This window comes from Agelaius phoeniceus, chromosome 7 (genome assembly GCF_051311805.1).
Source record: "Agelaius phoeniceus isolate bAgePho1 chromosome 7, bAgePho1.hap1, whole genome shotgun sequence".
NCBI lineage: Eukaryota > Metazoa > Chordata > Aves > Passeriformes > Icteridae > Agelaius > Agelaius phoeniceus.
In genome coordinates this window covers 29,543,799-29,571,684 of record NC_135271.1, presented here as the reverse complement: position 1 = coordinate 29,571,684, position 27,886 = coordinate 29,543,799, and the positions used below count along the sequence as shown (strand labels likewise).

General features: G+C 41.5%; 1 protein-coding gene across 5 annotated transcripts in view; it reads right to left on the bottom strand.

Annotated features, from left to right (window-relative positions):
* CHN1 (chimerin 1) overlaps window positions 1-27,886 on the bottom strand; it is a 93,670-nt gene that overhangs the window by 21,715 nt on the left and 44,069 nt on the right. For all 5 annotated transcript variants that reach the window (XM_077181382.1, XM_077181381.1, XM_077181380.1 and 2 more), the window contains 2 exons: window positions 25,948-26,236; window positions 6,452-6,529 (listed from right to left, as the gene is read on the bottom strand). In XM_077181382.1, coding sequence (XP_077037497.1) covers window positions 6,452-6,529; window positions 25,948-26,236 — 367 coding nt within the window. The remainder of the gene's footprint in view (window positions 1-6,451; window positions 6,530-25,947; window positions 26,237-27,886) is intronic.

Below are 27,886 nucleotides of genomic sequence, written 5' to 3'. Positions count from 1 at the left end.
TTTAAATAACATTGTGCTATTTGGAATCTACTTTGGGGAAAAAAAGTGCAAGGAACATTAAATAAATACTTTAGGAGACTAAAATCCATAAATGCCTAAAAGCTTTTCTGGATTGAACTGTCTTATGAGTTTCAGAAGGAACAATATAGAGCAGATGAGGTCTTCACAGAAGTTTTGTAGAAGTTTTTTTTCCAGTTATGTTCTCCAGGTATTTTCCCTGCCTTTGAACCATGTTCCCCCCTCAAGTCCTAGGAGTCTAATAGAAACATTAAATTTCCTGAGGTGTTCTTATCTGTGGGAACACACACTGGCTCTCCCCAGGGATTATGCTAGAGGCACCCAGCTCTCTCTGAATATTCATTTATTAGTGCAGTGGCTCAATTAAAGATATTTCAAAAATATGTCCAGTGCCAGTTCTGTTCCTAATAAAAAATCCAGCATCTTCTTTTCAGTGGAACTAGATCAATTTACCCCAAATCAGCATCTGCCCCAGTTTTCAGAACATCAGAAATAGAAATGAGTTCATGTCAGAAGTCACAGAAAAATGGCTCTGCTTAATATAGTAAGAGTTTGTTATAGTTTCTGGCCTTTTAGAAGCACTTCTGCATTTTCCATCTCCCTGTTTCCCAGTGTTTAGGCATGGCTCTACGGAGAAGCTTTCTAGAATAAGATGTGGCATGGAAGTGATTTGCTATGACTTCTTACACTAGCAAAGCACCCAGCACAGATGCAATTACCCCAGTAAAACCCGGGCCAGGGCCAGATGAGTTATTTGTTTCCAAGATGTGATACAAGTTTCACTGGCAGAGTAACTCTTGTTACTATCAGCAGTCTCATCGTTGAAGCAACGCTTGAGTCTGTCCACACTAGCAAAGTCTTCCCAGGGACTGGTCCTTACCTGAGCCTTCACTCCTTGTGCATGCCTGAGGTTATATTCTACTTCCAGTTACTTCTGGAAAACCATGCTCTCTCTAGCCTGGAGCTCCCCATTTGGCCTTTCAAATGAGTCATCCTCAAAGAGAAAGCCAGGATATTGCTTCAGTTGAGGAGGGGGTGAGGAATCCCAACTAACAAGGCTCATCAGCACCTTGGCTGACTCACTTTAAGCACCCATGGAAAAACATCTCTCTAGAAGAACTGTTGGCTTGAAAGGGAATTATGCTGTTAATCTTGACTGATTAAGCAAGCAGTCTTGCAATTGTTATTTTTTACAATTAATTGACTGTGCCCTCATCACTAGTAAGACAGTGACTAGGAAACAGCATCAGAGTACCCAGCACTTCTGGAGATAGATGTGGTTTGTGAAAGGCAAGAGAGAAACCAGGCAATATCCTGGGGAAAATGGTGCATGGAAGCACCATTCTGGCGGCACAGACACCTTCTTGCTCCAGTGAAGCACCATGGCACTAACTGAGGCAGAAGAATGGTTTGTGCCTTGGACTAGTGGCAGCAAGCAAACACCTGCAGGCTGTTCTGCTGGCTCAAGGCATCAGGAGCCAGAGATGTCTGAAGGAATACCTGTAACCAGCCAAGGGAGCTAAAACTTCCCCAGGGCCTATGAGTCACAAAAGCTGAAGGGGAGTGAAGACCTTTAAGGTGTTTTGTCCAGGCTTATTTTAAATTTGCCAAGTGATGAGGAGGTTATTGCACTGAGTAACAAATTTCACAACCCAGGAGATTTCTTGCTGTTAAGCTCAGATTTTTACTTTCCTTTTAGGCTATCATCCCATAAATCCCAGCTCCTCTTCCACAACTGCCCTCCTTATCAAGAACATTTTTCAAGCACAGTTTTATCTCTTTCCCCAACCCCATGCAAACACAAACACCAGGCAAAGGAGTGAGGTCAGTGCCCAAAGCACAGCATCAGGTGGTGAGGAGATGCAGAAGATATTCCATGTCAGAGAGGGTGGACCCAGGGCAGAAGGTACCTCATTAGATAGACCTTTTTATCAGCAAAAAACTATGGGATGTTTTGAAACAAACCAAGAGCAGAAATGGAGAGATGAGGAGAGGAAGTGCAGAGCACTGAGCAAGGGGAATCTTGTGTGTTCATTACCCTAATAAACTGCCTCACCAGAGAGAGAAGATGGAGAAAACCTTAAACCCAACTTGGATTACCTGGCTGTCTAAGTCTTTTGGGCTAGAGCCCACTTCACACCTTCCAACCCAGAGCTTCCTCTGCTCCTCCTCTCATTTTCCATCCACATGCCACCTTGCCCCTTTTCCCTTCAGATTTGCAGTTCCTCTATTGCCTTAACCTCCTTCATCTGCCTGCCCAGAAGTGCCCAGCTGCTTCCTATCCTTACACCCACTGAATAGATTAAATATCAGCTGGGTAAGAAATTTTATTTTAATTTACAAGCTGTCACAATTATTGCCTTTTGGGGACAATATAAGCAACTATGAGAATTGTAAGGGACAGTAAAAAGCATTCTTTTTGGTAGGATCCAGGGGTAGAATAAATTTATGGAAATGATTAGGTATGAATCTATTCTGTTTGCTTCTATGAAGTTACAGAATTTTGTAAACTCTTCTGTTACAAAACTTTCCCCTATGATTTACTTTTTTTTTGGTAAGAAAATAACCCCACTGGCTTCAGCTATGCTCCTTGTCAGCACTTCCAAGAGCACAAAAGAGCACAGGTCTCCCAGAGCTTCCAAATAGAAGATGCTCTTGTTCATCTACACTGGGTGGAAGAATGAGCTTGATATCCATCACACACACACACACCCCCTGTCCATATTGATACATTTGTACCACTTTTACCAGACTGTAGGGAGATTTATTGCCCATAATGGTTAGTGAATTGAAAGAAATAAAAAGCCTTTCTCTGAGAAAAGGTGGGGCTGAAATTTTGAGGATGGTGAAGTGACTGTCCTCATTTGGTCTAATGATTCATTTTACAAGAGATCTCATTCAGCGTGCTGGATTTCAGAAAAAGCGCAGTGAACAGAAGGAAATCAAAAGTAATCCAAATATGCAAAAAGATATTTTTGCAAGTCACACTCATGTCAAATTCCATTAGACAATTATTTATTTAGCTCAATTAGAGCTAAATAAAATGCTCTATCAAACAACGTAAGCCTCTTTAATATATTTGAATTATTAGAAAATGGCTAGAAAACTAAAATTATTAGAAAATTAGAAAATCTGATATATTTGAATTATTAGAAAATGTAATCTTTTACATTAGATTTATAAAGAAGAACACAGAAATATAAACTTATATTTTTTATAAATTGGAAAAGGCAAAATTATGCTTAAAAGGAGAATACTTTTCACATCTAGCTTTCATCCTGAAGGACATGCATTTAAAACTCAGAACTGACATTTATAAATAATCATCCCTTTCTTTACTTATGGAGATTAATTTAAGAGAATTCAGGCACTCTGTATTTGCATTTGAGATGTGTTCATGAGAGACCAGACTTTCCCAGCCAGGAGAATATTACAGAGCTGGAGATCATTACCGACCTGCTCTGCTTGCAGAGCTCCCTGTCACCCTGGCTACCCAGCCTGTTCCCTTCAGGCAGGAGACAACTCACATTCCAGGAGATTTAAGTAAGATTAAATCCTCTCAAAAACCCTGCCATGTCAGCACTCCTAGTAAAACTGTCTTTACATTCTTCTTTCAAACAACCCTTGGAGCAAAACATAGGTTAATGGATTTATTCAGGGGACCTCTTGATGATTTAAAGCAGCTTTCATGCTCACCCCTCCCCTAGGCACTGCACTCCTGTAATGAGGATTCACTGCACTGCTCCTTTGCCACCGTGTTCCTCTACCTGAGCTCTGTGCAGGCAACAGAGTCTGAGCGTTCCAATTGCACCTGAGTCCCCAAATACCCACCCCACAGAGGCAGGAGGTGCAGGGAGAACTGAGGTCCCTTAGCCCATGGTCAGCTCTCTGGGGTGATTGCTAACCCCAGGCTGCCTCTGGAGTGGCTGCAGCTGTCACCTTCCCTTCCTCAGGAAAACACCGCCGCTGCTTGTGCATGTGTGGTTCTCCATTTCTCCCCTCTCTGCTAGGGTGCCGCAGCATTTTCAGCATAAAAGGATTTTTGAGACCCCTTCATTTCTGTGAGCAGTGATGTGACTGATCAAAGAAGCTGCTGGGAGAGGGTTAGGGGTCCCTATCTGGTGCCTTGTGCCTGCAGCACAAGAAGCAGATCAGCTGCAGAGGTACAAAGCAGCAGACACACTCCTGTTTGCTGTGGAGCCTCTGGGGACAGCAGTCACTGCTGATTAGCTGAACTGGATAAATTTATTTAATTTCTCAGTTGTTTTTTCTTGGTTTGTTTCAAAAGTCTAGGTTGAAGACTACGGGCCTGACATTTCCTTCCTCTCCACATGGGTGGCAGATTTGCTGCTTGGCAGGCAACCTCGGAGACTCATGCAGACATGTTAAATGATGACATCTATACATGCAAGGAAAAAAACCTGACAGATGCAAAGAAATTATAAAGGAGAGAAGCACACAAGCTAAGGATAGCCATTCATTTTAGAGCCATAACACAGCACTTGCTAAGAGCTTATCTTTTTGCTTTTTATTCTGATGGGAGAGTGGATACATTTAGAGTTCATGACTGCCAGCAGCATTCCTTCCATGGGAAAGTTGGTTCCAGCACACCCTGTAAGGGGCTTGTCCCCTTCTAGTCTTTTATAGCAAAAATTATTTGTGAAAGGCAATTCCATTCTACTGACTTGAGAATAGACTTACTTCTCAAGGTATATTTTTCTGTCAACAGTATGTATAAACGAACTCCAGTACAACTATTATAAAGAAAATAATCCATGTGGAAAGTTTGTGCCATGGCTATGACCTTGGAGCAGACATACAGTCTGGTTTTGGAAAAGACTGGAAAACTCACAGCTCTGAAACTTTCCATAAACACTTTACGGAAGAAAAAGAAATAAACAAACCCAAATGAATGAAAATGAGGTTATCAGATTATTTTCAAAACAGATATGTTTCAGGCTGTTAAAGAAAAGCAACTAGGGAACACAGATGTGCAAAATTAAATACTTATTATCCTACATACACTGTAGTACATGGAAAATCATGATCTGCTAGCATCTGCAAGAATGATCTTCAAACTCTAAGGAACAAATGAAAATTGCAAGACGTTGCAGATATTTAGGACACCTCAGGAGCCTGTGAAAAAATGCTCTGCATTGAACTGTCAGCCAGCACAAATATGTTATACCAAGCATTCATATTAAACGCTTCTTACATACCATTCTGTACACAGTTTTCAAATTTGTGCTTAATGGAAGTACTCAAATGAAACAAAACATCCTGATCACATAAAGTTTCCACTTTTGGTGATTATCTGCACTCAAAAGCCAGAAGGTGGTTTAAATAAAATCAGATGGAGAATAGGTAAATTAATATATGTGCATGCATGTGGACATTCCCACATTCTGACATGTGTGCATGATGGAAATCAAAACTGAAAACAGGAGACATTTAATGGATACTTATATCATCAGATGCCTGTATTACATTAACAATATACCCTTCTCTTAAAAGAAATAAAAATAAGGTTTTTTGGATTTTTTTTACATTAAAGACAACATTTGGCCTTCAAATTATAGATATGAAATTTGTACTGTCATCTACAGGAATCCAGTAAAACATCAATTTACATAGTCTTAACATTAAGACTGCCTATCGTCAAATGTATTTGACCACCAAAAGGTTACATTACTGAGTCCTTACTGGACACCTTTTACAGACAGACCCAAAACACAAATATGTTGTACTGACACGTATCACTCTTACCAAAGAACATTGGTTATTTAAAGTAATTAGAACAATAACTAGAAGCTACATAGAAGACTTAAGTAAATTTTATTAAAACACAAGGTAGTTGCTGATGCCAGCATGTCCAACAGCCTCATGGCATAAGCCTCGTTAGTTTCAACACTCAATGCATTGACACAGGAGAAAAGCCAGAAACTAAGGGAAATGCAGACCATCTGCTCAATCCAGATGCAGCAGAACACACTTCTTACCTCCAAAGCTATTTACGATCGGCAAACTGAGATAAGATCAATTCAATCATCTAACTATAGATCTGAGAGGTTTTTTGCATTGAAAGTAAAACTGGACTACATTCGAGTTGAAAGAAAACTTTGCCGTTTTCCTCACCTTTAGCATCTCTCTCAGTATAATCCAGTTCTAAATAAAACAGATAACTAGATATGGCAAATATCATCGAAACAAATGCGTGCACACAAGCAGCCAACAGCAAAATCCCGGTTCCTCTGCTCTATGTTCTAAACGTGCCTCCCTGATGTAACTGGCAATGAGCTTTACTTGCAGCTTTTAAGTTCCTAGAAAGTCACAGCGTCCCTACCTATGATTTCCTTGCAATACCAGACCCCTTTCAAAACACGAGCTAAAGTCCCCTTGCCCGAAAAAGAAATTAGACAGGAAAACGTCTTACCTTGAAATTATGAACCTTCTCGTATTTTGGAACGTGTTCATTTTCCTTCAGAGTTGCTCTTCGGACGAGCGACGTCAACTGCGAATAAGCAAAGAGTTTAAGAGGTTGCCAGATTGTCACGGACGCCTTGCGAGCGCCCAGTTTCATGCCCAAGGCTGCGAGCAGCAGATCGCGCTGCTGCCGGCCCTCGTGCCCGGCGCGGTGCCCGGCGCTGCCGCGGGCTCGGTGCGCTGCCCAGGGCTCCCTGGCCGGCATGCTGCCCGGAGGCGGCTGGGTCACACTCGGGCTGCCGGGGCGGCGCGGACCATGCCGCAGCCTAGGCTGCTGGGGCGGGCGGCGCGGCCATGCGGGGCACGGGCTCGGCGGGGCGCGGGGCCGGGCGCTGCGGGCGGGCGGCCTGCGGGCCGGGGGCGGGCGGCAGCCGGCGGCGGGGACGCGCAGCCCGCGGCCGCTGCCTCCATCGGCGGCGGCCGGCTCGGGGGGGCGCGGGGACGCGCACGCCTCGCGCCCTGCTCCCGCCCGCTGCCCGGCGCGGCCCCGCGCGGAGCGGAGCGGCCCCGCCCCGGGGCGGCCGCAGCCAATGGAGCCCCGGCCAGGCGGGCGGAGCGGCCCCGCCCGGCACGGCCCGGCCCCTCACGGAGCGGCGGGCCCCGGGAGCGGCACCCGCGGTGTGAGCCGCGCACCGCTAGCAAATGGCACCAGTGCGCTGCTGGGGTGCGGCGGGAGGCAGGGCAGCTCGCAGCAGCCCCGGGGACACGGCGCGAAGCGGCTCTCCCCCGCCCCCCCGTCTGACGTGGCCTGTGCACCAGGGGGTACGGCCAGGAGCGGGTAATGCGACCGCTGATGGACACCACTCTTCCCTTAAAATTAGGTTTTTCAGTACTTTTCATGTGAAAACATTCTCACTAATCTCACATCGTGTAGGGAGGTGAACACAAATGTCACCCCAAGTTCACTGCAGCGCTCCACCCAGCAAAGACCTGAACCCCGCACTGCTGCTGTCGCCTCTCTTTAGAAATTTACCGATCCTAACAGAAGGTGAATGGCCACAGTCTCCCACTGAACTGAAACCTGAACCTCGGACGGATGCAACTGACGATGAAATGTGCCCAGGGCGGTCTGTTTCTGGCCAGCCCTCACACAAACTATTCCACACAACCATTAAAGCCTTGACCTCGACTGCCACGGCGCCGGAGCCACGGGGCTCCCGAAGGAGCAGGGCAGACTGTGCCAGAGCCAGCCGGAGCTGCCCACCGGGGCAGCCCAGCTCCCTGCAGCTGAGCGCTGCCAGCCGGGAGGGCTCGCCGCCACGGCCACTCTGCCCTTGCCCCGGCGCTCTCCAAGCGTTTGTGAACAGTCTCTGTCAGAGACAGCAAGAACGGACCCTTGATCTGAGCACAGCCAAGCTTTAGAGCGTGGGGCTGGGTGAGGTGCAGGGTCCAGGGACCTCTCCTTCCCCGCCTGTGCAGAGAGCGGCGCGCAGCCCTCCCTCCCCCTGCACAGCCTGCCGCACTGCTACCGCTCTCCCTGCTGCAGCCGAGGTATTTTTATCTCTCCTGAGTCAGAAACCGACGACAAGCACAGTTTGTCACAAGCTTCTGGCTGGAATTGGTATGTGCTTTGCAGCTGGATCACAGTGTTCCAGTTTAGCTCAGTCCTGCCAATACAGCTGAGATTAGTGCTCACTGGGAGCCCCTCTTCTGTTCCCTTGTGTGGCCCCCCATAACCTTCCCGACAGGTTTTAAAAGTCTGCTGGGTTTCAGCAGAGGGTCATGGTGCAGAGATTAAGGATCAAGGCTGGTGCTGCACTAAACACTAATCTGCAATGCAGCTGATAATTGAAACACTGATTTCTTGATCATACAGGAGAATGCTGTCAGGCATTACTGGCTCATACAAGGGTCTGACTCAGTTCCTGGTTTCAATACAGGCAGGAGGCTGCTTGATCCATGTTATCAAGAAATACTTTTCCAATGACTAACTCAATCTTCTTGTCTTACTTTTAACCACTCCTTTCTAATGCAGGTGAATGCTCCTCTGACATTTTTCTGTCCATCCTTGCAAGTATATTAAAAGTCCATGGCAATAGAAGATCAAGAAAAATGAGATGACGAGTAAGAGATGATAAAAACTGACACTTTATCTACACAAAGTGTGAAAATAGCATGGACTCAGGGAAGAAGCCCCTTTTTCCTTTCCTTTCCTTTTTCCTTCTAGCTAAAGTCACTTCATGGTTTAATTCTCAAGAACTACATCAGATTAAGTGCTCAGGGAACAAGGTGGACCTACACCTGCCCCAGAGGAGTCATCCTCTCCAAACAGGCTCAGGAGGAGTCATCCTTCCTGAGAACAGGCTCAGGAAGTAAGTAATGATTTCTAAAAACATTTCATTACACTTTTCTCCGCAACCCAAAATTCCTCTTATTTTTAAGGGGAAAAAATGCTTCATATTGGAAATAAACTCTTTGAAAATTGAATTTGTTGGAAATAAATAACACAGTGAATTTCAACAATAAATTTACTATATGAATCAACTCTTACTATTTTATGTAATTCCACTTAAGAAGCAAGGTAAAGCAGGCTGAATTTCCCTTTCAATCACTAGTAGAGCACATATCTGGTTTTTGGCATACTTACTCCTTAATTGTCAGCTTCTCTTTTCCTAATCCTGAAGAACTGAGTTATTTCCAATGGCACTTTAGAGTCATGCTAGTAGAAACAGATCTCTGGATCCTGGAAAATTAAATCTAAGAATGCCAATAAAAAGGTAAGTAAAACTACCCCACAGGGAAAGGTCCTATCTCATGGTTGTAATTATGAAAACGTGTTATAATCTGGAAAGTAGTTATACAATTATGAATTTTAATTTTAACATTGCTTTGTATTACAGAATTCTAACAGAGACTGCTTATTGGTTTGACATAAATCAGCTTCCCATTGTTCAATGCACAGCATTTTCTGCTGTTTACAAACAAAGGAGCCCTGGCCTCACCACCTACCCTCACAGACATTTGCCTGGGCTATTTGCTCTACAGTAGTGTACACCAGAAACAGAGATTGAAACAAAGTTAAAGCCATAAAGCTAGCGACTGAAAAATTAAAATTTATACAACTGCTTGTAGATGACACAATTTTATAATGTGTATGCTCATTCTTCTGCCATTGCCTAACTTTGGGTGTTTGGCTTTACAAAGCAATGCTTTCCTTTACGCACACCGAATCCCTCATTTCGAAAACCAAACTGAAGAATGAAGTTTCTGTTGTACACACCTTCTTGACAACAGTTTTGGTCATCAGGCAGGGCCAGATCTTTAACTTTTTAGTATGTGAGATAACAAAGTAAGAGAGAGCGAGCCACTGTCCTCAGGCAGCCCTAGTCACTGCAGAGATGAGTCACCCTGAGAGCAAACCAGCGAAGGCAAGGACCTGGGGCTTAACTCAAATCCTGCAGGAAGCTATCAAGCTATCCACTCCCAAGGCACTGTCCTACTCCAGGCTCTCTGGGCTGCCTCTAGTGCCTGTAGCCTGCACGTCCTGCTCCTCTTCTTACACCTTGGGCTGGCTTTTGATTCAGTGTCTGCTCTCCACCAGTGGCTCCTGCACTCCCACCTGCCAGCAAAGTCTCTTCTCCAGAGCCTTTCATTTTCCAACAAATTATCTTTGTAACTAGCTCTGCCTGAAGATACTGCTTGAAGATACTGTCTGCTACGTACTGGATGAAAAAGAGGTAAAAATCTGAAGAAGAAAGTAATTTCCTACCTCTTAATTTTTTGGGGTTTTTTAGCAATTGTGAGTGACAAACATTTACAATCATAATTGCAAGTGCAGGGAGGAATATGCTGTGCAGCCTCCATGAGGAAGGAAACTGCAAGGCTGTCATTCTTAAATTTAATTTCAGGACGTGATTTCACAGGACTAAGGTGAACTGAAAAGGGAATGACTGGAAGCAACAGCTGAGCAACTTCTCAGCAGGGCATGCAACCTCATGCCTGTACATTTTAGTGACTTAAGCACTAAAAAGTCAAACCCAGCAACACAACAGCCTTTAAACTACAACATCTGTTTAGAGGTTCTACAAGTTACATATAGACTGAAGCGGGGGGGGAAGGAATAAAAGACTGTAATGTGCTATTTCAAATGTTGTATTTTTATAATAATATAATAATATTTCAATTTGTTGTAAAACCTCAGCTGTAGGAGTGGTTCAGTCTAGGTCCTACTGGGACTCCACTTTCCTTACTTTCCCCTGGAGTAGTTCTTCAGGGTGCAGGAGAAACAGCTGTTCACTGGAGCACTATCTGCTCTCAGTGTTAGATGGATAATGTATGCGTATTTTCTGCTATCTCCCAATCAGTAAGTCTGATTATGAAGCCTTCACAGAATTGATTTAAAAGTCATCTGTGACTTGCAGTAAATTCCAATTAGTCACTCTCTGAAAGACACATTATGTAAGTTTAATCCAGTCACACAGTTCAGTCAACATTGTACAAATTATCTTTCTAAAAAGGGAAATCAATGCATTCCCATTTGTGGAGTAAGAAAGTGAAATTACTTCAGGAAAAAAAACAAACCCAAAACCAAACCCCAACCAAAACAGAAAAATTCAAGTAAGGTTAAGATCACAGGTCCTAGAATAACCAGATTAGAGTTGATCAGTTGATCCTGAAGCCCACATACATTTCCAATAGAATGGAATGTTTCGTTTTCTGAGCACCTGGCTCCACTCTCAAACACGTAATCATGTTTTCTTCAGAATGCATGCGTAATACACTGCAGGCTTCTCATTCTCAAATGGTATTTTCATGTTGTTATAACTAACTAAATATGCCTTTATTGTTTCAGAATGTGTATAAAATATGGTCCCTTCTCTGCATTTTAATAACAACCAGCAGTTATTTTGCAAGCAATTTTTAAAAACATCAAAGATGATTCCCTATTGTACATGTATAAAGAAACAAGACACTTGGTTTACTATGCAGTGAGCCACTGTACATTCTGCAGTATTCTGTTTCACTGTATAGCTAACTTAGCCAAATGCATATGCTCAGAAAATCCTTGCTTGTATGAACACTTTATGAGCATATTTTATGGCCTCAGTACATGATTTTCAAAAGCTAATCAGTCAGATTGTGAAACTGAGCCCAATTTCCTCAGTGCTGCTCTTAGTGGAAGTTTGTTCCAAGCTAAATATAACTTTTCCAGTCATATCTTTCACAGGATTGTTCTGAAGGGGAAAGAGTAGCCCAAAATTTTACTTTTTAAATAAAAGTGGTGATAATCTGCTTTCAGTGAATTTTCTTCACTTGTAAAATGCTAATGCCAGGCACAGCCTCTGCTCACATGGTGTGCGCAGAGGGTAGGAATGCTATTAAAAGAAAGGTTCAGCCTGAAAGAAGACATCTCACAAGGTGGGTGGGAAGGACCATCAGTCTCAGCCACCAGGGACTTGTCTTGCTGCTATTCCAACACAACCACATTTACTTGGCTCATGGACACCTTCAGGCTCCCACAGTGCTCAGGTAGAAAGGAATCCTCAGGCAACAGCGAGCCCTGCTTTCAGTCACCCACAGGGGAGTTGGGTTTAAGTAGTGGTTAAATGATGAAATCTTAGTCCTGAGAAAAGTTCTGGTTTTTATGACAAAATTTTCCAAATGGACTGACTTCTAATTAAATCAGACCTTTCCCACCCCCTCCAGTGAAATACTTATGGTAAAATCTAAAGAAATGGCTATTTATATTTTTGATAAAATCATACATGATTTCTGTAGCCGCTAATGAACATTTTATATCTAGAATTTTAAAAGAAGGCTTAAAAAAATGTTTAATTGAAAATTTAATTAAACAAATTCAGCCAAAATGTTGGTTTGACTTAAAGTAAGGCTGTTAAATAAATAAATAAATAAATAAATCCAAAGCTTAAATAATGGAAAAAATGCTGCCTGATATTGCTGCTAGAAATTACTGCATCAAAAGTGAGTTCCTTCAGTGCTGTATTGTACGATACAATTAAAGTGTATTGGTATTATTTGGGAAGACTGTATGCTCCCAGTGATGTGCTTACCATGCAGAGCATACTCATAAAAAAGCAGGGAGATCTTAAGGGAAGCCAACAGAAAAGTTTTTCTGTAGCTTTATTCCTAAAACCTACTGGTCACTGCAGCTGATTGGGATGTGGGTTTATTTTGTTTCTAGAGGCTGACAGGTTGTAGATTTGCTCCTGGCAGTTACTGATATGGGCCTTTGGAATGACAATTCCAAACTGTGCACCAGCAAAGAGCACCCACGTGACTACTCCTCTCTTTCAGTTACTGGCAAGGCAAAAACAATGAACATTTACTTTTCTGGGTGGCGGAACAAAAGCAAGGAACTTTTCAGTGGCAAATACAACCCATCCTTTTCCAAGGGGGGGATATATTTTGGTATAGAACTATGGATCTAGACATGGCAAAAATAAAACAAAATTTTCTCAGTACCTTCAGGAAGAAGTTCTGTTTTTGATCTGGTTCTGGAGGACTTTGCTAATATCAAGTGACTTAGCTCCCAGGGAGGTCAGCAACTGGCCTGCCATGTACAGGTAATTCCAGGGGTAACTCCACATTCCATCAGTACAAATCCCACTACAGGGGTGTATGTGGGCATGTGGCAAGGGTGTGCACAGGCAGGGGTGTGATGTTGCAGTCAATAATGGTGCTCACTGGGTTTTATAACCTATAGCTACAAGTTCCTTATGCAGCTTAAACAGTGATACACGTCCTCACAGAGTTGCACTGAGGATGAAGAAATGCAGTCCTGCCCTCAGCCCAGGACAAGCAGGAGCCACAGGGCTCTTCCCTGCAGACACCAGTGCAAGATGTCCCCAGGGCCTCAGCTGCCTGTGTTAAAATAACCCACTGCTCCAGCCCTTTCCCTAAAGACAGAGACTACCAGCCTGCTTGCAAGAGGCAGGATGCAAGTGCTTGACAAAAGGAGAGCTGCCACCAAGCTGTGTGACACTGAGGCAGGAGATGCCAATCAAACACCATGATCAAAACTACCCAAAAAGCTAAGAAATGAGCTCCTAACTCTGACTCTGGTGAGGAGAGTTCTCATGCCTATGAGAACTGACAGGATCAGCCTCAGAAACTGTCTCCTTGCTTTGTAGTAGCTCCTTACCACAGTCCCATTCTTCTGCCTGAGAACAAACTGCATTAAAAGGGGGCCAACCCCAACTAAACCTGGAAAAGTACAGAAGGGGACCAAGAACTGGCAGAGGACAGAAAGTACCAACCTCCCTGCCTCAGGGGCCTGGCAGCATCACTGTTCCCAGACAAACCATTCAAGATGATTTGTGAAGAAGGGAAGCATCATTAAACACTGGAATTTGTCTCCAGTAAATCCTCCAGACAAAGACTGTCCTTTACAATTTCATTTTCTGCCCTTCCCATCTACCCTCCATCCTTCATAGTTTTGGTTTTGGTCCATCCTCTCCTCCTCCTCTCCTGCCAGGAGCCTGGGCCATGGAGGTGGTATGCTAAACAGTGAGTTAAAGCACATGCCTTGGTCAGGTACTCCTCTCCCTGGGCAAGGCAGGAGCAGAGAGACTGGGAGGACTGAAGTTAAGCTGAAGTTAATTGTTACACTCTGACACATGGCTAAACTGGAGCCAGAGAGATCTCTCTTGCAGCTACAAGGCCTTCAGGAAGAGGAGCTGATGAAACAAGGAGCTCTGCCTAGGAGAGCAACCCTGGTCAGCCACACAGAGACTGTTCCTCAGCAGCTTCTCCATCTTGCTCCATTGAGTCAGCATTTCCTATTTCAGCTGAGAACACTGCATTTTCTCTCCATCCCTTTGTCTGGGATATGTCTCCCTGCTGGTCTGCAGAGACCTGTGCTGCTGTGACTGAGCCTCCACTGACATTCATTGCAGTGAAGGGTCACTCCAGCAAAAGCCTCTTGATTCATGACATGTCAAGGCAGACTGTACTCCAAAAAGACCTTAAAAATAATTTATAAATGCCATGTGCTCTATAGGAGTGATAGCAGTTAAAATGTAATGCAAATTGGCAGCTGCATGAATGCTCCTCTTTTGGCAAATGCTCTTTATTACTGATATACGAAATTAAAGTATTGTAAGAACAAACAGGCTATTAAGACTAATTGTTTGAAACCACAAGGGACTGGTGGTTTTATTCCTCATCTGACCCATACTGTTATAAGGATTTCCTCAAATAAAAGGAAAGATAAAAATAAAAGAGAAGTTTAACCATACCCTTTGATAAGGAAGTAAATGTTACATTTCCTTAATAGTATCCATTTAAGAATCTTACAGATAAAATAAATCTATAATCAACCTCTGTTATATTTTTGTAACTGAAAATGTATACACTTGGGGTTAATGAAAATTGTGTAATCCACAAGGTCTTTCTATTCATATATTTATTAGGTGTTTTTTTAATTTTTGCCTTGTGGAATAGGAGTTTTAGCTCCTATGTATAGCATGGGCAAATGGTATGGAAATTTCTTTTTATGTCTCATCAATATTTTCTTACCTAATATATTATACTTATTTCACATTAGTCTTGACTGGCAGTCTCATGCATCTAATACTAGCCTTCTTTTGTTCTACATGGTAATTCAATTTAGAGTAATTCAATGTATGTTATAATTGAAAACTGCAGCTCATTAATTTCTAAATACTCTTTGTATTTCAGACTACACCTGCTCCTTTGGCACAGTGTCTATTTTGAATCCATCCACTTCTTCCTGAATAAGCTATGTTGCTATGGTACATGTGCTGTCACAGTTTCTTTCTTAATCATACTTTAAGTCCATAATCATATTCATTTATTTTAAATAAGAGTAAGAATGTAAAGTCTCCTAATCCTTCCTGAATTACCATTTGGTTTGAAGCGATGAGTCAAGATGAAAACAGTGTTTAACCTGAAGGAATACTAGAGTTGTCAAATGGCTCTATGCAATGTGCTTGCTAAATTTATGATGGTGAAAACCTGCTCATGGGTCACCTCCCTGCTGAAAAACTAAACAATGGGGTAACCCCCAGTGCTCCCTAGCACTCCTCAGGAACCCTGATTACCACTTTGGTAGGTCCATGTGTGTCCATGGGCATAGCTGCACCAGTGGGTCAGAGTCTGTTCATTTTATACAGTGCAATTAGGCACACTTGAAAAATCAGATGGGCTGATCATCCTTCAAATGAGCCTCATGTGGACTCCCACCCCCTTGCATAAATCTCTATTTAAATCAAGACTGCTTTGAAACCTGCAATGAATGAAACCAGAGTGGAATTGGCAGCAGAATTAGTCTGCTTCCAAAGTCACATTATCAATTATTAACAAATTATCAGTTTATTTCCACCCATAAAGTCTCCTAATCCCTGATCACATTCTCAGAAAAGGCTCATTTCACTTCTGTTGACCAGTGTTCCAATTTTCTCCTCTCTCCTTTTACATATATGGTTCATCTTTCCTATTTATTCCCTCTAAGTTTCCTAATTAACATTTTAAAATGCTTCTGTCAGGAAAATTTTTCCTATAACAGCAGTAAACATCCCATTTCCCTACAGAAAGCTATAACTGTTAAAAATTCTTGAGACAGGCACTCAAGAAATCATCATCTCAAATGGTCAAAGAGAGCATCTTTGAAACAAATTTAAATAACCACTTGATTTGAAAATTGAATGATTTTGAATGATTCAAAATGGGGCTGGCAACTCCCCATCATAAATCTTGGCTATACAGAATATTTACCTTTCAAGGGAGAAGCACTGGCATGTGGACAGATCATACAACCTCTGTTAGAAAGGAGAGACTCTAGGGGTTTTTATTTTTTCCCCCCAGCAAGTCTGTGGTTTCTTACAACATAATGTTTAACTAATGTCTATTTTCAGTTGAAATACACTAGTCCCAGGTTCCAGTCTACACCTGGGATTTCAGATGTGTGTGGTCTTTCACCAATAGCTTTTATTTTGAGTACAGGTCACATCAAAGCTAAAATACTAAGTTTGGGGTATATTTGCATTACTTAAATTCATTGGAAATAAACAAAATGTTAAACCAGCACAACTTCTTTCTTAGCATGCTTTTCATCTTACTTTACAGGGCAATTTTTCATTTGTACTGCCACCATCAACTAGCACTTTAAAAAGGACACTGCTTAGAAGATTTCTACCGCTGAGGTTGTGTGAATTTTCAACAATAAAAACAGCCCAAGGGAATTAACCCATCAGGTCCATAAAAAACTTCCAGGAAGCTCTCAGCATGATCAGCTTACTGAGCAGGGAGCTGCCTTGAGAAGGAAGGCACACTGCAGTGTGGCAGAGGTGACGGGAAGCTCCCAGGCACCAGCTGCGACCAGCGCTAGCAGGGATTGGGATGGAGCTGGAGGGAATGAGAGCTGTCACTTAAGAGACTGAGCACTTGGAAATTCTGTGAAACATAACCCAGGATACTTTCTGCAATTTTTGTGCATTTGCATTAAACATACTGCTACTCTAATCATCATCCAATTCACAGAAACACCTGAATGCAAATGTAATTCACTATCATATTAACTTTGGGAAATGGCATCAAGACTTCTCTAGCAATGTAAAATCATCAGAAATCTTCTACCAATAAACTATTTTACACATGATATAAAGCATAGAGCTTTTAAAATGTTTCACCATTACATGCAAAATGGAAATTGGGAACAGAGTCTTTTCATATTTTCACCGAATTCCTCCAATCCCCTCTCAAAAAGGGTAAAAGCTGCTTTCCTCTAAGTGCTACTAATCTAATTCACAAATTGGAAAATATGAAAAAAAATATTAAATCACATACACATATGACTAAGGCTTAATAGAAGATATTATACTCTGTGATACTAGCTCTAAAGTTCCTTAGGCAACTTATTTCTAACTGTTTAAGCTCTAAGAAAATGCAAAAATAATCTCCACTACACAGCAATATAATCAAAGTGCATTATAATATGACCTCACTATTAGAAACACATAATCCTTTACTTATTCTGGAAATTATATGCAAGTTGAAATTGAGGCATATCAATACTAACACGATGAAGATTAGAGCAACAACTGAGAACCAGAAATTTCAGAGTGGTGATTCTTAACTTACTGAAACATTAGGACTGTAGGAACACTAGATGCCAGAAGCAACACTGTTTCTAACTGCTGATGCCATGCAGAAGAAAGGTTAAATATGGAAAAGTTTAATGTTCTAAAAGTTAATGATCAAAGAAAGTCTTTGCAAAACTGTCAAGAGTTGCTGTCTTTGCTGATGACAAGTGTGACAGGTTTGAAATAATAGGAGCAAGTAGTTTGTTGAGCTTAGTAATAAAACTGCTCTCCTTACTTTGTTCAGTCAGAAAACATTCAGCTAGAGACTAAAATTAAGCATGAGAAGCTTTAGCTGAAAATATATTTTTGAAAGATTAAAAAGAAAGTAACAAGGACCAGAACAGATCAGCTTCTGTGGCATTTACCACAGGAAAAATGTTCTTCTTTTCTTTCACAGTCTAATTCTTGTTTTAGGCATACCTAACTACTTCTTTTTCTGCTACTACCTCTAAAACAAGCATTTCACTCACCATGGGTCTTAAGCATTTGGTAACCACTTATGACTGGGCAATTATTAGTGGAGCAGGTGTGCCTTCTCTAATGGGTGGGGGTGACACATCAGACCACCACAGCTCCCCATCCTTTCCATGTCTGTACAGAAGCCAAAAGACATGGATTTGTACTTGGAATCATGTAAACAGTGACCCATGTAAAATGCTTTCCCTGCTCCCATCTAGACACACACACAGAACAAACAGTAAGGAGAGAAAGGAGTTTATCTGAATAAAGAGAGATCACTGGAGAAAACCCCTGTTAGTCAGACTCCTAGCACAGATTTGAACTGGCTACACTGAGCTGCAGAAGGCATAAAATGCAAGATATTTCAGAAATTAGTTCACAACCAGAGGTGCTACCAGCTGCACTGCCCCTACTTCTCCTTGAGCCTCACATTCCAAAAATGACCAGACCTGACCCTGCCCAGTTTATGAGATTGGACACAATCATAGCCCAAGGTGATTATCACCAGCTATACAGTGTCACATTATAAAGTTTAAGTGAGCTAAGAAACCTGTAAATAACAAAATTATCCTTTTATAGGGCTCTTAATTCAACAGTCCAGGCTGTTTCCTGTAGAAGTGATTAGTAATAGAAAATAATTAGGAGATGCCAGATGGGAGGAGGAGTTAAAAAAAAAGACCCCAAACTCACACAGCTAAGGAATGAGAACAACAAACGAGGGAGCTGCCAGCTAGCAACCCACTGCAGTCCCTACCATCCAGAAAGCCCTGTGCACAAGCAGTAAATCAGAACCACACTCCTGCTTTAGAGGCTGCTCTGAGAGAGACCCACCTTTCCCTTCTGTGGCCACTGCATGGATTATTCAGTTGTGAGAAGGCATAAAAAGTCATGGGCAGCTACAGGGTTTTTTTTAAATTAGAGGGAAAGAAGATTATAATTTACTTATTTGTGTCTATGTGGCTTCCCCACTGTACCTCTAGGAGGCCTTTCTGGAAGCCTGGAGTGTAATGCCCATAGGGAAGGTGAGCAGCAGACTCCTACAGCACGCTAGGACTCAAGTCACTGCAGCTCTCCATTGCTCATCTCGAGTTGAGCTGGAGCTCAGTGGCCAACTACTAAGGTCCTCTAGGGTGGGAAAACTGGTTCTCACCCTGAAGAGTGCCCAAAGGAAGCTATCCTCTGTGGCTCTTCCATAGCAAAAGGAGAGTCCTCCCTCTCTCCCTGTGTGTCTTCTTGTACTAGCCTATGCCAGCTACAAAACAAATTTCTGCCAGTACATGTAAGAGAGGCTAGGGCTATACAATACTTTTTGAAGGGCATTAAAAACATAGCCAGATCCAAACCACCAAGTATAGAAACCCTGAAAAGAACTGAGGTAAGGGCTTCACACTGACTGACCTCACAATACCCAGAAACATAGGAAAGGAGTAACAGTTTATTCACTGCTAATGGTATCATTTTATCAGTAACAACACAAGCATTATACTTCAGAATTAATTGCACAGCAACTGTACTGCTTTACAGCCTTTTTAACAGCTCTGCACACTATTCATCTTACAAAGGCTCAATCAGGCACAGGGCATATGCTGAAGGTAATTACTCACCAGACTTCTGCTGAGGGTCTCTCTCATGTGTGAGTCTGAAAGAGTAGCTGCACTCTATTTCACATGGCAGCTGCCTGTCTCAGTATAATTTGACACCAAACTTTCTGAAGACTGTATCTTTGTGTACACATCTCACATGTCAGATCATAAAAGAGCCACACTTTGCTGAAAAAGCAGAAAATAACTTGAAAGGTCATCTCAGCAAGCAGTGAATAGACTTGTACCCATGACAAAAGGCTGAAGAAGGATGCTGATCCTCAACTGTATTTACCTTCAGACCACAGGGAACACCTCTACAGGAGTAGCATAGCAACAGGAGGTGCAGTCTCTGCTTGAAATGCAGGCTGACCTGAGGCCCAACTCATTTTCTGCAGGCTGTGGAGCCTTATTTGTTCTGACCCTTGTAATACTGGACCAGCAACAGGCAACTGGGCTACCAACAACACAAGCACACAGCTTCTACTTCAGGTGAATCCCCCCCATTATGGGGTAAGCATTACATTAATGTGCTCTGGAGGTGCAGACACACACACACACACACAGAGGCAGGCAGGGAAGTCCTGCAGGCTCACTGGAATCAGCCAGGAGGCCATTTGTAACCTGCAGGAATTAACTGAGCATGGCTGGGCACGAACCAGAGCTGGCACCAACAGAAGAAGAAAGAATTTGTCTTGCAAGAAACAGGAGAACTATGGGACAGTACTCAACACTGGAGGTCCAGACCCTTAAAAAACAAGTTTTGTTTCCTAATTTATCTTTTATAAGCATGAGATACTGATAAGAGTAAACTAGATGTTCTGTGTGTGACCTGGGGTTTAAATTAGCTAAGTGCATGCTTCATTTGGAAGCTCTGAATCTTAAAACAAAATCAGTTTATATGAGCTTTTTTAGTAAATCAATTTTACTGCCATAATGAACACAAATAAGGGCTTGGGTTACTCTTGGTGATTATAAGTAGAAAAAGCACTCTGCAGTTTGGAGAAAAGAATTATCTTTGTACTGATATCTGTACACTGGACAACACGTGCACTTAACTCTCCTTTCCTGGGTATTGATAAACACAGGGTTAAGTTAAAACCATATATGTTTGCAAATATGCACCATAACCAATTGCAGTTTTAGTTTGGCCTGTGTGTGCCATACCCAACACCATAGATGACACTGGTTCCCCACCAACAGAAATGCTAATGCACAGAAAGGAAAGATGAGGAAGACTGAGGCTGGGGCAATCTCTTCTGAGCATGATGTTGCATATGCTGGAGCAGCTACCTAAAAAGTAGGCTTGTCTTTCATCCTGCTAAGAACTTTCTTGGAATTGACAAAATTGTCTGTGCTTTGAAGTCTCTGCTGAAAGATGGGCTAAACCCAGAAGAAATAAATAGAAGTTTCTGCCTTCCACAGAGTTATGTTTTATTTATAAATTACATTAAAGTTAGAGAGTGATTGTCATGGACACCCGCGCAGGGACTGGAAAGGAACATTTGTGAGAAAAGAGTTGACAATCTCCTCCAGTTAACCCATGGGATTCTTCAGTGCTCAGTGTCCTGCATCTTTAAATGTACTTTAAGGTAAACATTCATTAGCTGAACTTCTAAAAACATTATTGCCCTTGTTACAGCTATGGTTTGTTTAGATGCTGTGTACATTATACACCCATCTTTGAAGTTAATTCAAGTAAATGGAAATATTTCAAACAACTTCCAGCATCAAGATTGCTTCAGGTCTCAAAGCACACTTTCCTCCCTGATTATGAAGAACAGGTCTTTTTGAGCCCCATCAGTTCCAGAATTGGCACCAAACTGGTGCTGTTCAAAGCTCTGTGCCTCTATCATAGACCTGGATAAGGGTGCCTGTACTTCCATGCCAGCTACTGCAACTCCCTCAGCTTCAGCCTCTCATGTGCTGTCCCTGAAGATAAAATAAGCCATGGTGAAGGAAAAGTTTAAGCAGATCTTACTAACAGATTTGACTGAGACCAAAAGTAGAAAAATAGTAGTGACATTAATGAAAATAGAAGTGTTAGTTTAAGGCTGGAAAGTAAGACTGGTCCCTCTGCAAACACCTGAAACTATCGCCCTTGATTTTGTATGTGGAGTCTATCACAAATTTATTAGAAATGTACACAGATCACACTTAACTTTGTCATCTGTATGATCTTTGGAGGCAGGTATAAAAGCATATTTCCTACTAAAATTATACAGATTGACATTTTCAGATCTCCTTGCACAGAGTTGCAGAAAATCAGCCTTCTTCACTATAGAGGGAAAAATGGTATCACCACCTAAGGTAATGGAAAACAGAAAAAGAAGATTGCTTTTGTTGGGTGACTGCTGCCACAAACCTTCTCTCAGTTCTTTCCATCTATAGAAATTGAATGGAATGTAGTACAGTCTAGAAGGGGTCTTTAATTGATTTGCAGCCACTAAGTTTCTTGAAGAAATAGCACATATCACCAAAGCAAACATGAATAGATGTGATTCAGTTGCTATCCTAACATTTACCCCAGGATTTCATTTTGAAAGACAGGATAACTCATAACTAATGATTTCATTTTTTCATAACAAATATTAAATCTTGAATCAATCACTCATATAACTTCTTACACATAATGCATATTATAAGGAAATCAAAAACATGTCAAAATAAAAAAAGAATGTTTTGCAAGGCTTTAAAGAAGGACTTTGATATGTGTCTCTAGATATTTACTCATTTCTGAGAGCTACCATTTTTATAAGGTGTTTAACTGAACCAAGTGATCTGCTCTAAGGCCATAATTGCCTTTGAGAGTACAGAATGCTCAGAGACCCATCAGTATTCAAAGCACAGGAGGAATACTAAATTTTATGATACTGACTATTATTTCCACTTCCACACTAGGTCATGCAGATTGAATCCACATGGGAAATCCTCTTTTAAATCATTCTTAGCCCACTCTTAACACAGACCATGATGGCTCCACGACTGAGTTCTGAACAATTTGCAGACTGTTTTGGGAACCAGCATCACCCTTTTAGCACAACAGCTAAAATGTCTACTTGGGACATTCAAGCAGGACAAGCACTCTCCTGTTTTCAGTCTCTCCTCCTCCAGTTATGTCTTGACTAATCAGTAATTCCTTCATAGGTTAGGAAAAGCATTAAATTATTAAACAGGAATTTAAACTTTTAATGTACATGGTATGCAGTTATATTCTTTCTCTTTATCAGTGAAGCTCATGCTGTGTAGTGGATTATATTTTCCCACCAAAAACTGCATCTTAAATCATGCCACAATATGGTCTCTTGCACAACTCAGGAGTACTGCAATTTCTGCCTTACAATCCTTATCTAATGATTGCATAAGTTTTGACTTTTCATCTCTTTCAGTCTTTAAATCTTTCCCCTTCACTAGGGCTCCTTTATAATATATTGCAATTGAAAAGTGTCACCCAACACATACTGAATTCTTCTACCATACATTAATTACAGAAAGAGCAGGGAACAAATAAAGTATTCCAAGTGCCTGCTGGGAGGCATCTAACACAAAATGCAGCATTTCCTGCTACTGCCCCACACCAAACTGCCCCTTTAATATTTCATTCTCAAGCTTGGGGTGTATTCTCTAGCTGCCCAGTTTCCATGGCAGAAAGTGAGACTCCATTCCCACCAGCTGTTCCACAGGCTCTGTTTTTGTGTCTCTTCTTTCCTTCTGAAGGACTTATATTCCATACACCACCCACACATGACTGGGCATCAGGCACAGGCACAAATTTAGATTTGTATCTGAACAGCCTCAGAGCCTGCAAATCTGGGAACATATTTTGGCTCAGGATGATCAGATGATCACACTGAAGACCCAGACTTCTTTCTCTCTTTACAGAGGAAGAAGCATACAGTGCAGAAGCTACATTACAAAACTGATAAAGATATATTAATTGCCAGATGCTGTACAAACTGAGGAAATTTTCATCCTCACCATGGGGCTAATGGGCACACAGATCTTACTGCTTGGGTCATAAAACAACGGTTTTTTTTCGAGTTGAACTCTGAACAATTTTCTTTGGTTCATTACAATTCAATGATATTCTCCTCATATTGGACAACAGAAATCAACCTGCCAGCCCTGCCACCAAAAAGAAAGAAAAACTACTTGACCTATTTATAAACAGCTGCTTGTTCCAAATGCTGAGGTTGCTGGTGGGATCTGGTGCTGGTCATGGGGCTGAATGCCTTACTCTGATTTGCTGGGTTAAGTGAGATGCAGGAAAATCTGTGCCATCTTCCCACCAAAACCCTGAGAGGTGCAAAGACAGCCAAGATGTCACCTCTGTGCCACTCCACAGTGAGAAAGACCACACTGTACTGTCCCCATGCAGCCACAGATAGCAACCCCAACAGGACAATCACTCAAAAAGTAAACTGAAAACTCCACATTTAACTATCCTGTGATGTCTGTGTGCCTCAGTGTGTTCACATCAATACAGTTCCAAGACAAAATAAAGAAGAGTATTAAAACCTGGGCTTCAAGACTGAAAACACCACTGCTGTTGAACTGTTTTGTGGCTGAAGCCCCTTTAGTCACTTGTAAGTTCCAGATGAAGGGTGTGGGATGCTGAGATTACTTATCTAATCTGTTTGAAGTTTTTTTACATAAAATTTCAATCTTTGAGAAATATTCAATAGTCCTTGAGCTATTTAATGAAAAATGTTTCAAAACAGATGGTGAGTGACATAACACAATATAATCCATGGAAAAAACAGCATTCTTCAACACTAATCATTGAAATCTCTTTACTATGAACACTGTTTCATCAATCTAAAAAATGTAACAGAACAGAGTTCTGCTGTCACTTGAAAGTTTATAAATGCAGGAAAAGTTAATTTTACCAAAGAAACCCGAAGTGGTAACTTCCAGAAGACTTAGAGAAGATTTTTACCCAGGCTTTGCATTAGAATAAACTGTCTATGATAATATGCAAAAAGAATCCTTTTGAAACAGCAGGCTGGAAGCAGTGGCTGTCAGGAACTGTAAGCGATAACTCACCCCTCTACTACTGCTACCTAACAGGCGAGAAATTGGATATTAAATGTGGTCAGCTAGCTTCAATATCCCAGCAGTATTTCTTTTGTCAAAATGATCTGATAACAGTGAAGATTCATATTTTAAGCTAAGTTGGGTGCTTCATCTCTCAGCAAATTCAGCGCAGAATGACAGATTCTGCTGAAGGAGGATTTGAAGGACCAAAGCTATGAGCCTCTCCCTCTGTGGACTCAGTATGGAGCTTAGTTTCACTGTAATAGCTATGTATGCTGGAAATTGTCAGTCAGACCTTTCCTCCACATCCACAAAAACTAAAATCACACATTTCTGATTGGAGAGACAAAAGATCCCAACTAAAGTTAGCATTTTGCCTACATACTATGAGCGTATTAGATAGGCCTAATGTATATCATCCTGAAGTTTGTGAAATAGGGAAACATATCAGATTACTATACATGCATTAACACCTACAGGCGTGTAAAAATAACTTTTAAGAATACTTTCATTTGTCAGATTTTCAATAAACAAAGTATTTCATTTAACACAATGGAATTTACATTATGGTTTCCTTTTATGTTTAGTCTCTGAAACACAAAATTTCAGGCAGCTGCTTTGTCTGCCCAGTACATTCCCAACCTCCCTTAATATTTTTATGTTCACTGGTTCTAAGATTTCTTCCTTCTTCGTTTTTCTTTTATAATCCAGGATGCAATTATTTCTCAGCTGATACTGCAACTCTCTGAAGAGAGCAATCCCTCTTTGCAAGTCTGGCTGAGGCCAAAAATAGCTCTGTCAGCTTCTGACAGGCTGAACTTAGCCAAGTGAAATGCTTTAACATTTTATCAACCTAATGAACAGTCTTATTTATAATGTGGACAACTTTACTGTCATTATACGCAGACTGCTGAATAGGTTATGGAATGCATTTGTTTGGGGAAATCTGAATATATTAAGAAATCAAATGCAATTGTCTTATATACTGTAAACAATTTCAAGATTAAATATTCTTTGCCCATTTGAATTAAAGGAGTGGCTTAATGGTAACATCCATAGCTATAAAAACACCTGAAGAATCACAATGACAAATAACTAACCTCCAAATCATGAAAATTTGCAATATGCAAAAATTACCATTACAAAATTCTATAACCAGTTTAAATATTACTGTTAATGTAACAGTGGAAATAACTATGTAGAACTAAATAGCTGCAGAGACTTTAGTACTTATAGCAGAGGGGAAAGGTTAAAAGTACAAAAGAAAAAGTCTAACAGAAAAAAAGCGTGGGTTAACAATTGCTTACCCTCTTTTCTGCTACCTCATCCTCTCCTGTAGACTCTTTGCCATCATGTTCATCTCTCAGGGTTGGCATATGCTTTTTGTGTGGTGGCTCTCTGTTTAAGGTTGTATATCCTATGTGTTCATAAATTGGATTAATTGTCATCTTGGAAATGTATTCAGCTGCCTTCGTTTCAATATAAAGAGTAATCAATCCATCTGTCACCAGGTCATGGATGGACTCAAAACGTTTCTCCCCAACAAAGTGTTTTCCATCGTAGTAGAGTCTGAAGTTTCTGGTTTGACTTCCAAATCTGCCTCAATGAAATGGGAAAGTTGTTTTTTTTAAAGAACAGTAAGCAGAATAAATAAGAGTAAGCAAGCCTTTGCAAACAATTAAAAACACTTTATCACTTAAAGCTGTGACTATGCTCTGTGTCTGGTCCAGCCGAGCTGGGGAGCTACTACTTAGCACAGATAGGAAGGAGAGATCAACAACAACTGCAGAGAGATAGCCAAAACAGTACTGTCCCAGAAGGAGCTGCTTGTTCTGGTATTCTTTTAGCCTTTCCATTATCTATGGAAAAACTGAAAAATTACTTCACACTCCTTATGGCTTTTTTTAGTGCTTTGCTACTTTATCACTGCAGTCAATTGGCTTGGCTCTGCTATGAGGAGCTCTCATAACAGAGCCCTCTATTAGAGGCCATCAATCCGCAGCTCTGATGCTGTCTCAGACCTCTGCTCCCCTGCCTGCTGCAGGAAGAGGCCATTCAAGGTTCAGCTGAGCTCCAGTGCCAACAATTACACTGAAGCAGAACTGCTGCCAGAACCCAAGCAGCACAGGACAAAATGGCACAAGGGCAAGCATTCTTTATTCCTGGCCAAAGGCCCAGGACTAACTCTTCAAGCTTTGTACAGAAGTCCTTCTGTGTTCTGCTTGTTAAGTCCCAAGCTTCAAGCAAATCTTTGTAATATACAGGATACATAACATGAAAACTATCCAACACCAGCATTCTGCATCAGGATGGAACAGCATTTTGATACAGGCTCTTAGCAACCATAAGAATGCTCAATTTACCTGAACAGCAGCATATTTTTAAAAACTGCACTAAGAATCTGCAACCATTTTCTGCCTCAAAGCAGTCTAAACATGTGAAAACACACTAGTGTTTGCACTTGGCAACATTTCCTGTGGGGAAGATAGAGGCAAGAAGCTGCTTTCACAGCTCACTCCAGTGCTGTTCTGTGGTCCGACAGCAGCGAGGGTATTGGCCCCTTTTTGAGGTCAGATGTGCCAAATTAGTTTTAAGAACTAAATTTGAAAGGATGGATTGGTTTCACTTTACAATCAAATGCTTCATTGGAGATGTTAAGGAACACAGTAAATAATGAAACTTTGCTGAAGTGGCTCCTCTGCTCAGTGGGACCTCGCCAAACAGGGGAAAGCATAATTTTAGACCTCGCCTCAGGTGAAATATTACATTCTTCTTGCAAATATGGGCAAAAAATACACAGTTCTGGAATCTGTATTTTTTTCTCTGTTCTACATCAAAACGCCAAACCTTCCCATCACCCTATCAATAGTTCTGACATGACTGCAACTTCAGATGCTGCTATTTCTGCAAAACACTCAAATGTAAATGCAATCTGTATCCTGCTCAGGAAAGGAAAGGGGACACAATGTGTAGGAACTATGTGGGCATTTTCCTGCAGATTAACTGGTACTTCCATGCATATTTTTATGCCATAGAAACTAAAAGGTCATTGAATCAAACATGAGAAATTACAAAATGACAGAAAGAAATACATTTTTACCCAAGGCTAATTTCATCACAGGATGCAGTTCTGAGTGAATACAAGTCATACAGAGAGCAGAAAGATAATGTCCTGAGTTACAGCAGAAGGAGCAGATGTATTCAAACTTACTCCTCAGGACACCTTTAGTGTATTGCAAACAAGCT